This window comes from Saprolegnia parasitica, assembly GCF_000151545.1.
Source record: "Saprolegnia parasitica CBS 223.65 unplaced genomic scaffold supercont2.6, whole genome shotgun sequence".
In the NCBI taxonomy this organism is placed as follows: Eukaryota; Oomycota; class Saprolegniomycetes; order Saprolegniales; family Saprolegniaceae; genus Saprolegnia; species Saprolegnia parasitica.
In genome coordinates, this window is record NW_012156400.1 from 497773 (window position 1) to 509756 (window position 11984).

The 11984-nt window shown below is 59.1% G+C and overlaps 9 protein-coding genes across 9 annotated transcripts; 5 read left to right on the top strand and 4 right to left on the bottom strand.

Annotated features, from left to right (window-relative positions):
* SPRG_02498 (hypothetical protein) lies at window positions 1–1296 on the top strand (the record flags this gene model as incomplete). The annotated part of the gene is made up of 7 exons (XM_012341071.1): window positions 1–212; window positions 259–308; window positions 352–427; window positions 477–633; window positions 683–891; window positions 946–1045; window positions 1096–1296. 7 exons carry the CDS (start codon window positions 1–3, stop codon window positions 1294–1296), a joined length of 1005 nt encoding a protein of 334 aa, XP_012196461.1.
* A 32-nt stretch (window positions 1297–1328) lies between these two features.
* On the bottom strand, window positions 1329–2589 carry SPRG_02499 (hypothetical protein). The gene is made up of 6 exons (XM_012341072.1): window positions 2455–2589; window positions 2194–2408; window positions 2073–2142; window positions 1835–2022; window positions 1569–1786; window positions 1329–1514 (listed from the first exon to the last, which is right to left on the bottom strand). Exons 1-6 carry the CDS (start codon window positions 2554–2556, stop codon window positions 1387–1389), a joined length of 921 nt encoding a protein of 306 aa, XP_012196462.1. The 5' UTR covers window positions 2557–2589; the 3' UTR covers window positions 1329–1386.
* A 304-nt stretch (window positions 2590–2893) lies between these two features.
* SPRG_02500 (hypothetical protein) lies at window positions 2894–3458 on the bottom strand (the record flags this gene model as incomplete). The annotated part of the gene is made up of 1 exon (XM_012341073.1): window positions 2894–3458. The coding sequence occupies one exon, from the start codon at window positions 3456–3458 to the stop codon at window positions 2949–2951; it is 510 nt and encodes a 169-aa protein (XP_012196463.1). The 3' UTR covers window positions 2894–2948.
* An 840-nt stretch (window positions 3459–4298) lies between these two features.
* On the top strand, window positions 4299–5180 carry SPRG_02501 (hypothetical protein; the record flags this gene model as incomplete). Its single annotated transcript, XM_012341074.1, has 2 exons — window positions 4299–4618; window positions 4679–5180. 2 exons carry the CDS (start codon window positions 4299–4301, stop codon window positions 5178–5180), a joined length of 822 nt encoding a protein of 273 aa, XP_012196464.1.
* A 412-nt stretch (window positions 5181–5592) lies between these two features.
* Window positions 5593–6027, top strand: SPRG_02502 (hypothetical protein). The gene has a single exon (XM_012341075.1). The coding sequence runs from the start codon at window positions 5604–5606 to the stop codon at window positions 5967–5969; it is 366 nt and encodes a 121-aa protein (XP_012196465.1). The 5' UTR covers window positions 5593–5603; the 3' UTR covers window positions 5970–6027.
* Window positions 6028–6037: 10 nt separating this feature from the next.
* On the bottom strand, window positions 6038–8406 carry SPRG_02503 (hypothetical protein; the record flags this gene model as incomplete). Its single annotated transcript, XM_012341076.1, has 3 exons — window positions 6038–6364; window positions 6412–7994; window positions 8040–8406. The coding sequence occupies 3 exons, from the start codon at window positions 8404–8406 to the stop codon at window positions 6038–6040; spliced, it is 2277 nt and encodes a 758-aa protein (XP_012196466.1).
* A 292-nt stretch (window positions 8407–8698) lies between these two features.
* Window positions 8699–9353, top strand: SPRG_02504 (hypothetical protein; the record flags this gene model as incomplete). Its single annotated transcript, XM_012341077.1, has 1 exon — window positions 8699–9353. One exon carries the CDS (start codon window positions 8699–8701, stop codon window positions 9245–9247), a length of 549 nt encoding a protein of 182 aa, XP_012196467.1. The 3' UTR covers window positions 9248–9353.
* A 197-nt stretch (window positions 9354–9550) lies between these two features.
* SPRG_02505 (hypothetical protein) lies at window positions 9551–10303 on the bottom strand. The gene has a single exon (XM_012341078.1). It carries the CDS (start codon window positions 10281–10283, stop codon window positions 9636–9638), a length of 648 nt encoding a protein of 215 aa, XP_012196468.1. The 5' UTR covers window positions 10284–10303; the 3' UTR covers window positions 9551–9635.
* A 341-nt stretch (window positions 10304–10644) lies between these two features.
* On the top strand, window positions 10645–10971 carry SPRG_02506 (hypothetical protein; the record flags this gene model as incomplete). The annotated part of the gene is made up of 2 exons (XM_012341079.1): window positions 10645–10704; window positions 10759–10971. The coding sequence occupies 2 exons, from the start codon at window positions 10645–10647 to the stop codon at window positions 10969–10971; spliced, it is 273 nt and encodes a 90-aa protein (XP_012196469.1).
* Between the last annotated feature and the right edge of the window lie 1013 nt (window positions 10972–11984).

Sequence of the window (11984 nt, forward strand, 5' to 3'; positions counted from 1 at the left end):
ATGGCGCTGCTCGCCAACGTCGCGTCGCTCGTGTGGCTCGTGGTCCATGGCCTCGTGGCGCCGCTGCTCGTGCTTTGCTGCCCGCGCGACCCCGACCAGCTTTTCTTTGACGCGCTTGTGGCGCGCGTGCTTCGGTCGCAAACTGCGCTGGCCCATGGCAGCGTCCGCTTTAACTTTAACGTCTACGGCCATCTCCAGCGCCTCGTCTTCCGGTATACCATCGATCTGTTCTGTATCGCGCAACAATTGCTGCTATAGGCCTTCGTCCGCCGTCGATACCCCCAACGTCCAAGGCACGTCCGTCGCATGTCCTCTCTGGACGATGCCACGGTGCATATGGCATATGACTAGGCTTGTGGTACGACGGCCGCCCAAGCAAGAAAGGCTCGGATCACGACATTACGATCCTTTACATCCACGGCGGCGGGTCGGTTGCCGTTACTCGCTATCCAACGACGACTTGTCCATTTTGTTAGATTTGTCGTCGGGTCATCCACGACGCAGAGCTGCGATATCATCCAGCCACTCCTCCAAGCGCTACGTGCCAAGACCATTGACGCGCGGGTCTTTAGCCTCGAGTACGACCTCGCCCCCGAGTTCAAGTACCCGCACCAGCTCCAGCAAACCATCTCGGTCGACCATCGATCACATTTTCCATCCCGTTAGAACGAAATATGGATAGGCGTATACGTGGCTGCGCGCCGAGACGAGCGGCCCGATCCTTGTCGTTGGTGACTCGGCGGGCGGGAACCTCGCAGCGCTGCTGCTCCAGCACATTGTTCGCGCCAACTTGCCGCGCCCGGTGGGGGCCATCTTGCTCTCGCCGTGGGTGGACATCGCCGGCACCGCGCCGTCGTACGCGCGCAACGCCGCCACCGACGTCTTTCTCCCGTAGCTTCATCGATTCGTCTCGACAATTCTTGGCTGACGCGATTTCAACGATAGGTCCACGATCGCATCCTGGCGCGACTTGTACGCCGCGCACGACGACCAGACGCGCGCGTCGCCTCTCTTTCATCCGCTGGACAATCTTCCGCCCCTTATGGTAGGCATGAATTGCCTGTTCCACTCATTCCAGACGCATGTGGTGGACAGGTTGTCTATGGGGGCAAAGAACTCATGGAAGATGACATTCGCGCGTTTGTGGCCAAAGCCAAGGCGGCCAACGTCGATGTGACCGAGCTCTGTCACCGGCACAAGCTGCACAACTACCCCGCGATGCTCCGGTACACGGCGGCGGCGGCCGATGCGTACGCTGCTATGGCGCTCTTTGTTGCTCGACGTTTGCAACACTAAGTCGACGGGTGCACTTGTTGATGAATTGCATTGGAAGCAACTACCAAGGTCATATTGGGTAAATTTATGGCCTTGCAACTACGATCTGATTTATCTCTCCTTCTCGACCACGCTATCATCGAGGGCCACACACGTGACGGCTTTGTGGTGGCCATTGTAGTGCCGCATCGTTTCGCCCGAGCTGAGGTCCCAGAGCCGGGCCGTTTGATCCGACGACGCTAGGAGCACGCCACGTCATGAATTTGTTAGAAAGGCAACGAGATCAGATGTACCCGTGACGAGGTACGACGAGACGGCGGAGAAGGAGCAATCCCACACCCAGCGCTGGTGGCCCTGCAGCGTGTGCACGAGCGACATGTCCATCATGTTCCAGACCTTGACCGTCTTGTCGGCTGAGCATGTGGCCAGGAACCGGACGTTGGGGCAAATGCGCGCCTTCAAAATATACTCGTTGTGGGCATGGAACGTCTCGCGGAGCTCGTAGTTGTCCCTAATCCATTTAAAGAGCTGAGCACTTTTCGTAATGAAGAGAACGCACGAAGCGCGGGGCGTGTAGACAAAGACGCTGCCCTTGTTGTTGGCGGCCACGAGCGTGCGCCCGTCGCGGGCCAAGTCGACGCTGCGCACAGCGTGGTCGCCGTCCGGCATAAACTTGGACGAGCACGTGTTGGTCGTGAGATCCCAGACGCGCACGCAGCCGTTCTGGTCGCCGCACACAAGTTCGGCCTACAAGTCCGTGTCGTCCATCTGCATGTAGCGTGGTGCGCCTGTCATACCTGGTTCGGATGCAGCGCGACCGAGTTGATGGGCGCGGGGCACTCGTAGTTGCGTTGACAGCCTGGCGCTCTAGACATAGATGGATGTGAGCGAGTGCATGCAGAGCTCGAAATGGCGTACCGCAGGTCCCAGATCTTGATCGTGCCATCTTCCGAACCGCTAAACATCCACTTGCCGTGCTTTTGGAAGCCAATGGCCGTGACGTTGCCGCTATGGCCGTCGTAGCTCGTCGTGGGATTCGGGTTGTTGCTATTGATCTCAAAGAGGCGGATGTGCGTGTTCCCGGCAGCCGCAATGTACTTCTTGTCGGGCGTGATCTGGAGGCAGTTGACTTGCTATGGCAGGCATGAGCACGCGCGCGCGATAGACATGGCCACGCACCGAGTCGGGGTACTTGACCGTGCGGTTGCATGTTCCGGAGGCCGCGTCCCAGAAGCGGATCGTGTGGTCGTAGCCCGCGCTCGCCAGCACGACGCCGCTCATGTTGCTGCTGTCCCGGTGAAAAATACAGCCGGTCGTAGTCGAAACATCGACTAAAGCTATTAGTCCCATCATCCGACTAACCATTGAAGGATTTACCCACGCCATTTCCATCCCAACGCTGTCACGATGTTGGGCAAAACAAGGATTTCTCGGGGACAAACCATCCAGTCACTTGTTTCGACTGTCGGGACGCTGTAGTGTCCGGATGTCGTATCCGGCACGAAGGATATTCCACCCAACCCTGCGATGGCATGCTCGCCCATCGACCATCGACGGCGTCGCTAGGACGTGGTCATGGAAGCAGCTTCGAGGAGGACGGGCGCATGTTGCAGTAGGAGGCTGGAGGAAGAGGTATGTATGTGGGTGGTATTAGGATAGCAGGCAAACAAAAGCTACGTAAAGGTCTTCTTGGTCATGATCGAGTAGAACTCTTCGGCGTTGATCTCGCCGTCTTGGTCGCTATCGGCGCGCTCGATCATCTCGAGGAGCTCGGCGTCCGACATGGTCTCTCCAAGTTCCTTGGCGACGCGCTTGAGGTTCCGGAGCGAGATCTTGCCTGTCTGGTCGTCGTCAAAGAGGTTGAAGACCTTCTGGATGTCGTCGCGCGAGTCCTTGTCGCTCATCTTGGCCGTCATCATATCCAGGAACTCTTCAAAGTCGATCGAGCCGCTCCCGTCCTTGTCGATGTCGCCGATCATCTGGTAGATGGTCTGGTTCTTGGCCTCGAAGCCGAGCGACTGCATGGCGGCCTTGAGCTCCTTCGGGTCGATCGTGCCCGAGCCGTCCGTGTCGAAGAGGTTGAAGGCCTCGCGGATCTCCTCGATCTCCTCCTCGCTCAGGCCCGGCCGCTCGTACGTCTTGGACCCGCGCTTCGGGCCTTGGTTCACGCGCCGAGCTGCCATGAGGTTGGTCGAAATCGAAATATTGCAATATATTCCAGCGACGCGTCGCCCCCCAACTTGGTTTTCGTATACCATACAAACATCTTATCACAACCTGCGATCATGAAGCGTCGGTTTTATCCGGATGCAAACGCTCGCGTGGCAGCCTGACGAGCCAAGAGCACTGGGATGGAACGAGCGAGAGGCGACGATAATACTGTCGCGTCGACGGACGAGAAGCCCACGGACGCAATGGTGTGGCCGCTTGCAGGTCGAAGGCCGCGTGGTGGCTGCGCGTCAAGCGTCGCGATGACAGGGATAGTGAGGAACTACGTTGTGTGCGCCAGACGCTGTCGCCTCGACACAAGCCAACGCCATATATTAGTAGAGGCTAGGCCCGTGGGTCTGGAGAAAGATGGAAGCAAGTCGAGTAGTTTAGCCTCGGAGTGCATACGATGCAATGACGACTCGAGCGAAGTGGAGAGGGCAAGAACCCTGCAGAAACGGTTCCATCGATCCAGGATCCATGTGATCGTCATGGACGAGTCCTTCATATGCAATAGAAGCGAAAGGCGCCAAGGTAAACTGATTTAACTGTGGTGCCGGTGCATTGATTTTTGGCAAAGACACGACAAAGAACCGAGTTGGTGCTACGGGCAGGCAGCCAGACAAGGGTATACTCGCCCTTGGCGTCTTCTCTTCCAAATCGAAGACGAAGCGGGCATCGTCCCATTGGCTGCCACATGGCCCTGTACACCTTGGCATACAAAAGACGAGTGCCACCGATCCTGTCCCAGCTGGAAAATCTTATTCCTCGCGCCGCGTTGATAACTTTGAGCCATTGTATCAATTCGCCCGACCATGGCCGACGCCTTCAACGCCATTGAGACTGCGGTCTTGGAGCGTCGTCATGACGCCATCGCCAAGCTCGTTTCGTCGATCGACGTCGACGAGTACTCGTACCGCGTGCCCGGCAAGACGCTCTTGCACCTTGCTGTCGCCATCAATGACGCCGTATCAACCTCGCTGTTCCTCCGCCATGGCGCCCGCGTCCACTGCCTCGACAACGACGACGCGACGCCGCTCCATTTGGCGCCATCAGGCGAGATTGCACTGTTGCTGTTGGTGCACGGCGCCTCGGTTCATAGCAAGCGGCTTGACGGCGCAACGCCTCTGCACCGGTGCGCCTCTGTCGCAGTAGCCAACACTCTTCTTCAACACGGTGCCCATGTTCTCGCGAGAACAACGGCAGGTAACACGCCGCTGCACTTCACATCTTCACCCGAGACGGCAGCGACATTGCTGTCGCACGGAGCACTGGTCGACGCTGTCAACGTCCACGGACACACGCCTTTGCACCTCGCGTCGAGCTTTGGACGCTGGAGTGTCCTCCTCGTCCTGCTCGAGCACGGCGCCAGCACAGACCTCAAGGACAACGAAGGACGCACGGGTGCAATGATTGCTGCGTGCGTCGCCGCGACCTTCCAGCAGGCAGCGGCCCAAGCAGCAGCCGACGATCCGCTGGCTAAAGACATGATCCGGACTGTCGCGACCCTGTCCTATTGGGAGAAGAAGCGCCACGAAGGTCGCAGCGCCCATCACATTCTCTGCGACTTGGCGTGGCAATGCTTGCGCCCCGTTTGCAAGGACCCTCGCGCTGCTTTCCAGCGCACCAAGCTCCCCACCGACGTCCTCGATGTCATTGTCGCGCAGTACGTGGGCCCGTGGGCGATCCACGTTTAAAGTTGAAGTTGCGTGTATTTAGATGTCGAATGTAAACATCTAGTTGTTTGTATGGTTTCTAAATGGTCAACTGCAGAAATAGCATTGTGGTCAGATAATTGCTGGATCGCCAGACGTCCGCCAAGCCCGAGTCTTCTTCTATTCGTACTATTCCCTTGAGCTAGCCCATCCATTTACAAGCGAGGTATATCTAGCTGTTGATGTAGCACATGGTGTGCACCGCCTGCCCGCGGGTATTTATTCCTCGCCGAGGACAACGCCAACGTCCATGGGTCAATTGATGGCTGCGGTCGCGGGATATGCTTTTAATAGCTTGCCAATTGTATGTCATTTAAAACGTCAGCAAGCAGCTGCTACGTCAGCAACGATCTGACCTCTTTCCATAGAACTGACGCTGGCTTCGAAATTATTTCCTCTGACGAGATGGACGTGGTGGCCGACCTCGCGCAGCCCGACTTTGAGGGCGAGCTCACGAAGCGCAGCGTGTGGCTCAAGGAGTGGCGGGCACGCTACTTTGTGCTCAAGGGCAACAAGCTCTACTTTTGCCGGGCGCAGGGCGAGGCGCCGCATGGCGTCATCGATCTCTCCGAGTGCTTAACGGTCAAGTCGGCCGAGGAGAAGACCAACAAGCGCTTCTGCTTTGAGATTGCGACGCCCGAGTCGACGTACTACATGCACGCCGAGAGCGAAGAGAAGAAGGACGCGTGGATCGGCGCGATCGGCCGCGCGATCGTCAAGTTTTCGAGCTCGTTCACGGGCGACGACGGCTACGACGAGGAAGACGTCTAAGCCACGTGTCGGTACATAGCACATCTACTCCTTTTAATACGCCTATTCCTATCGTACGGCGCCGCACCTTACGGACTACTGGCCAAGTCGACCACGTAGCGCGTCGATGTCGGCGGTGCGAGCGGCGCGCGCTCATGCGACGCCGCCAGCACGATCGGCGGCGACCACGCAAACACATCGCCAAAGACGATACTGCGCAGCGCCATCTGCAGCGTCACGTTCCCACTGCCGATGGGCAAGCGCACGTGGAAGCGCATGCCATCGTGGAGGACACAGCCGAGGGCGTCGCCGTCGACGAGCAGGCACACGACGCCGTCCGCCGGCGGCTCAAAGTTGTTGGTCTCAAAGGACACGTCGACGCTGCCCGGGTGATGCATGCAGGATTCCGAGACCACCTACGAGCCCGTCGAGAGATCGCATTTAGCAAAAGAGGCATGCGTACCATGGAGACACTGGCGTTGCCGCGGCCCAGGACCAGCGGCCGCGTCTTCCCAACGGCCAGCATCTTGGCCACATGCGCCACGTCCCATCTTGGCGGGTCCTGGATCGTCAAGCGCTGAAAGAGCCGTTGGAGTCGGTCGTTGTCCGGCTGGATGCGGACCGTTTGCCCACGCGCGAGGCCCGCCGCGACCAAGTACTCGTTGCCGCCGACGTCCTTGGTACCTGGAATGAAGATCGCGTCGCAATTCGAACGCGTTAAGAGATTGTGGAGCGAGTCGTTGCCAGGGCTCGCGTAGACCACGCGCATGTCCATGGACTTCAGCTGCATCATGGCATGATGGGCATCCCGGGCATGTCGTTCGGGGACGACAACCGTGACACGCAGACCGTGGTCGAGGTCCTGGAAGAGACGCAGAAGGCGCTGCTCGTCGTCGTCCCAGTCACCAACGATCAGCACGTCGCATGGCACCGGTGGTGGTGGCACGTCCGTGGTACTAGCAACGACGGGCCACCCGAAGGCGTTCTGCACGTTGGTGCGCGCGCGCCGCACCCGATCGAATTGATCGGGCTGCGTAAAGTACACAATGTCATAGAAAGCACCGTCCGTCTCAAACCCATCGTCGTCGTCGCGCAGTGGCGCGAGGAGGAAGAGCCCTTTGGCGCCGCGCAGCGCCACCGGTCGAAAGGTTCGCTCCAAGGTACTGTTGTAGGCGCTGAGCAGCAGCACGAGGTCGTGCGTGTGCATTGCTCGTGTCGTCGTCGTCGTTGGAAGCTCGCTGCCCATGTGAACGAGAAAAAGCCGCTCGAGCTTGGCGAGCGCCGGCAGCACCACGTCGTGTACATACAGCGCACTCAACAAATGCGACGCCAGCCACCTCTCGTCCAGCACAACAAAGAGCTTGGGTTTGTGGATGCGATCGACGTCGCGTCGCGAGAGCTGATGGTGGATCGCAAGAACGAACGCAGCGCGCGGGGTGTACGTGTGGTACGTGCGAATATGCGCCGCCAAGTCCTCCGGTGTGTGGGGACGAGCGTACTCGGTCGTCACGAGCTGCGCCAAGTGGCGCGTCATGTCGCCCGGCGCCTTGTAGTACAGGACACGGTCGCCAAAGAGGGCCTCGAGCGCCGACGAGTGATCGCTGATCAAGATGCGCCCGACGGCGAGCGCCTCAAAGACCCGGTTGTTGATCATGCCCGACGCGCGCTGGCCGTCCATGGTCGCGCCGAGAATCACTCTGGCCGCAGAATAGACGTCCCACAAGTCGGCGGCTGGTAAGACGCCGGCCCAGAACGGCGCAAACTCGGGATGCATCTCCCAGGCGTACCCATAGATGCGAAGGCCAAACGGGATCGCCTCTCGCAGCATGGACGCGAGATGCTGCTTGGTCATGATACCAACGGCGTTGCCGACGTAGACGACGGGAGGAATGGCCGCGTACTTGTTGGTTGTCGGCGCTGGCGGCGGCGGGGTCGCGGCCAAGAGCAAGTACTCGGATATGGTCGCAAACGGGGCCAGATGCCGCAGCGCCTCGTGGCTGTTGGCAAAGAAGCCGTCGACGTCCAGCATCTGCAACGTGTTGAGACCTACGGTGCGTGAGCCAACCGCACTGGCATTGCGTCATAGGCGACCGGGGAAGTCCGGGTCCAAGCAGTAGAAATACACCCTGGCGTGACCGTGCGTGGCCCGTCGGATCTCGTGGATAAAGGCCGTGATCGCGGGGAACCAGCCCTCGATAAAGACGATATCCCACACGCGGTCGTGGAGCGCGCCATAGCTGCCGGGGTACATGAGCTGTACGTGGTGGCCGGCGGCCGCAAAGGCGGCCTGGAAGCCCGCGCAGGTCATTTCAGAGCCGATGACGAGCGCGTCCGTCGACGAGTGGGCCTGCGCGTGGACGACAATGTTGAGCGACGAGGCGCATGCTTCCTCTTCGTCTGCGACAGCGAGCGCGACGAGCACGAGCCAAAGGAGCACGAGGCCAACGCAACGGGCCATGAATCCACGGAAACGGATTGCGCGCCACGTGATTGGTCGAAAAATATAGAATGGTCGTCTTGATTGGCTGACACCAGCCATATCTTGCACTGCCATGATGGCGTGAGGAGATCGTCGCGTGGCAGGCAGTGCCCATCGCGACTCAGGTCGCAGCCGTCTCGTATGCAGACGTACTCGGACCCACCAGTGTTAGTACGCTGCGTAAGTAGCTGTCAATCTCAGTTGGGAAGATGCTGGCACCTTGTGGATCTCGTCCGCCACGTTCTCGCAGCCGCACATATCTGCTTCTGCCATGTTGTACTTGCGCGCTGCACTCTTTCTAGCGAGTCTTACGCTGGCGGCGGCGGGCGGCGCGTGTGGCCAAGTACCGTCCATGGCCCCGTCGTTGACGCCGTCGCCACCAAGTCCCTGCAGCGCGTTCGTCGACGGTGCTGTCGTCACGCTCTCAGCTGCGGACTTCGGGTACTGGAGCTTGGATCAATTCTTGGCTCTGGCGACGGATTCGCCCACGAGCTTGACGATTGTCTCGACGGGACCCGGCACGTTTGCGTTGCACGACGACGTGCCCAACTACTTTGGTGTCCTCATCGATGACACGTCGGCGTTCACGAACATCATTACCATCTTTGACGACGCGTCGATGCACGTGACGAGCTTTACGTGCGTCGACGTCGGCGACAACCGCGTCGCGCTTCGCGACATCAACGGCAACTTTGTGCGTCCGTGTCCGAGCTGCGTCCCGGAAAACGATACAATGACACCGTATCTCGCGTGCACACCGCCTGTCCATGGCCAACCGACGCCGGCGCACGCGTGGACGCTCGGCGTGCCCACACTATAACGACTTGCAACAGACCGCAGCACACTGGGTCGTATGCACCGTGTAGCACCACTTGGTATCCGATAAGACGCGCACTGTCGTCTTCCAGTCGAACGAGAACACAACATTGTCATTCTTTTCACGTCAATGGTGTACATATGCATCCATAAACGAGCTGGGTTTCGAGACTAGAGGCGAAACGATGCGTCGCCCGTTGTACTCTCAACCGGCATCATCGGTGGAGTGTCGGTCGCGGGCGACGACGGCGTACATGTCTAGCAACGAGTCTAAGCCCAGGCTAATCAAGTCATTGTTCAATCACCTCTTCTCCTCGCAAGTCAAGCAGCAACAGCGGACGCGTTGTTACAATGATGTGCATATGCATCCATAAACGAGCTGGGCTTCGAGACTAGAGGCGAAACGATGCGTTGCCCGTTGTACTCTCAACCGGCATCATCGGTGGAGTGTCGGTCGCGGGCGACGACGGCGGGCTAAGCGCGTCAAAGCGAAGCGTTTGCTGCACATGCGAGTACTCGTCGTCGGGCACGGTCGGCATAGTGCTGGCATCAACGGGGGAGAGACTGTGCAACGACGACGACGACGATGGCGGCGATGGCGACGTCTTGGTTGACCGGGGCGTCATATACAGCTTGGTGTCGTAGGCAGCGATGGGAAAGACCTCGGACGCCTTGCGTGGCGCGTACAGTTTGAGTTTGTCCATTTGCACCCGTCGCGCGTCGACTTGCTTGGCGTAAAAGGCGATGGCATCGACGCATTGCCGATGGAGCGCTGCGTTGTCCGGCTTGGGTGGTGCTGGACGCTGGACGCTTCGGTAGTAGGGAGTCTGGCGCGCTTCATACGCCCCGTAAATAGCGTCGTCGTCTCGCAGCCATGACGCAGTTTGCGACACGTCCATGAGCGGAGCCGGCGACTCGTGCAACTCGGTGGGCCGCAGAGCTGGTAATCGCGACGGCGGCGGAGGGCTCATGGGACCACCCCGAGGAGGAAGTTTGAGCGGCGGACGAGCCATCGGACTCATTGGCAACGGGCTCTGCATCCTATTGCTCTTGAAAGCGAGTGTACACTCCGGATATACGACGGACAGTCGTTATGCAACTGGCGCTGCCGTGTGTAACTGTCCACGGCGTATGGGGCTGCCACGTCATCGGCGCCATCAGCTCAGTCCTGAGTGGCCCTCAAGTTTTCTTGGGCAGGGTGCAGGTAAGAGACTCCTAGAGTGAGGTCGGGCCTCAGACTCGGTCGCCACCCCGTCTCACACAACCCAAGGCGGTGCTACAACCAGGTGTACATGGGTGTACATGGTGGCATTCTGGGCACCTGGATTGACAACGCAAACGGCATGGAAGAGATCACAGACTAGAGACGATGTCCTCGTCTTCATCACGTGATCATTTGCCATGGATTGCACCAAGGCCAACGCGCTCAATCGCGGTCCTGACGGCACATTTCGTGACGATGTCAACCTATAGTTTGCGGCGTCCACGACCGCCGACGAAGGACTTGATTACAAGCAGCTGCGCCACAAGAGCAACGAACTCATCGCGACGCTCGCACGGACCAAGACGGTCATGTCGTGCACAAGCGAGACGTTTACAGCCACGAGCCTCTTCTTAAAGCAACCTGCGACGATCGTGGCGACGGGCAGCTGGGGCAGCAGCCTCGTCAGATATACGTGGCCCTTGGCCGGCGACGGATCCACGCTCGAAATCCTCAAACCGCGCTAACTCGACGACACCCGAGCTTGTGTTGACGACGGCGCCGCAAGACAAATGCGTTGTCGGTACCGTTGCGCCAACAACACGGTCGCGATCGAGGCCGCCGCGGTCCTCCTCTTCTGCCGAATGTGGTCGCATGCACAGACGACCCGGGCTGTACATTTTGCAACGTCGCTGGCTCCAATCGGCCTTTCGATGATTGCGACGATCTCGGGCGCGCCACCTCTCTTGATTGCTCGTGGGCGCTGTACTTGTCATTCCTTCTCGTCTGGGTCCTTCGGTTATGCAAACCAGTGCACCAAACAACCTCCAAACACAATTGTGAAGTAGGATTACAACGAAGCGCCGTACAGTATCTCTCGAACCGTGAGCCAAAGCCACACCAACGAGAAGATTAGCAGCGTCTGACTAGTCGACAACTCTGAGACAATATGATGCCAATAAGACAAGCTACAATGATGTGCCAATGATGTGCACCTGGACGCTCATTGGCGGTAACTTCAACATGATCCGGAAAAAGATCGGGAAGATATGTCCGTTTGATTGGCCAAAGCGCACTCTTCGATTTTTGCCATGACCAAGATTGCGTACTTCGACTGCTCGGCCGGCGCCGCCGGCGACATGATCCTCGCGTCGCTCATTGACGCTGTGGGCCATCGTCCTCTTCACTGTCTCAGCTCATGAGGGCTGCGGTAGGGCGCGCCGATCGCTGACATTGAGGCCGGCCTCGCGACCATCCTAGACATCCGCGGCGAGTGGGGCCTCGCCACCGAGCGCGTCTGGAAGAGCACGGGGCGCATCGCCGCCACCAAAGTCAACGTCTCTTCCGTGCACAAGCACGCGCCGATGGCACCTCCGGGAAGCGCGCCCCACGACCACCACCGCGGTCATGACCACCATCATGACCACCACCACGATCACGACCACCATCACGATCATGACCACCTTCACGATCATGACACCAGCATGATCATGGGCCACGACCACAAGCATCACGGAGATGGCTTGGGCGAGGATCTTGA

Bases quoted from the DNA above. Each gene is read 5' to 3' on its own strand.
- SPRG_02502 (XM_012341075.1), top strand. From the start codon at position 5,604: ATGGACGTGGTGGCCGACCTCGCGCAGCCCGACTTTGAGGGCGAGCTC.
- SPRG_02505 (XM_012341078.1), bottom strand. From the start codon at position 10,283: ATGCAGAGCCCGTTGCCAATGAGTCCGATGGCTCGTCCGCCGCTCAAA.
- SPRG_02499 (XM_012341072.1), bottom strand. From the start codon at position 2,556: ATGAGCGGCGTCGTGCTGGCGAGCGCGGGCTACGACCACACGATCCGC. The intron at 2,409-2,454 runs GTGCGTGGCCAT...TGCCTGCCATAG, and splicing joins CGGTCAAGTACCCCGACTCG to CAAGTCAACTGCCTCCAGAT. The intron at 2,143-2,193 runs GTACGCCATTTC...ATCTATGTCTAG, and splicing joins ATCAAGATCTGGGACCTGCG to AGCGCCAGGCTGTCAACGCA.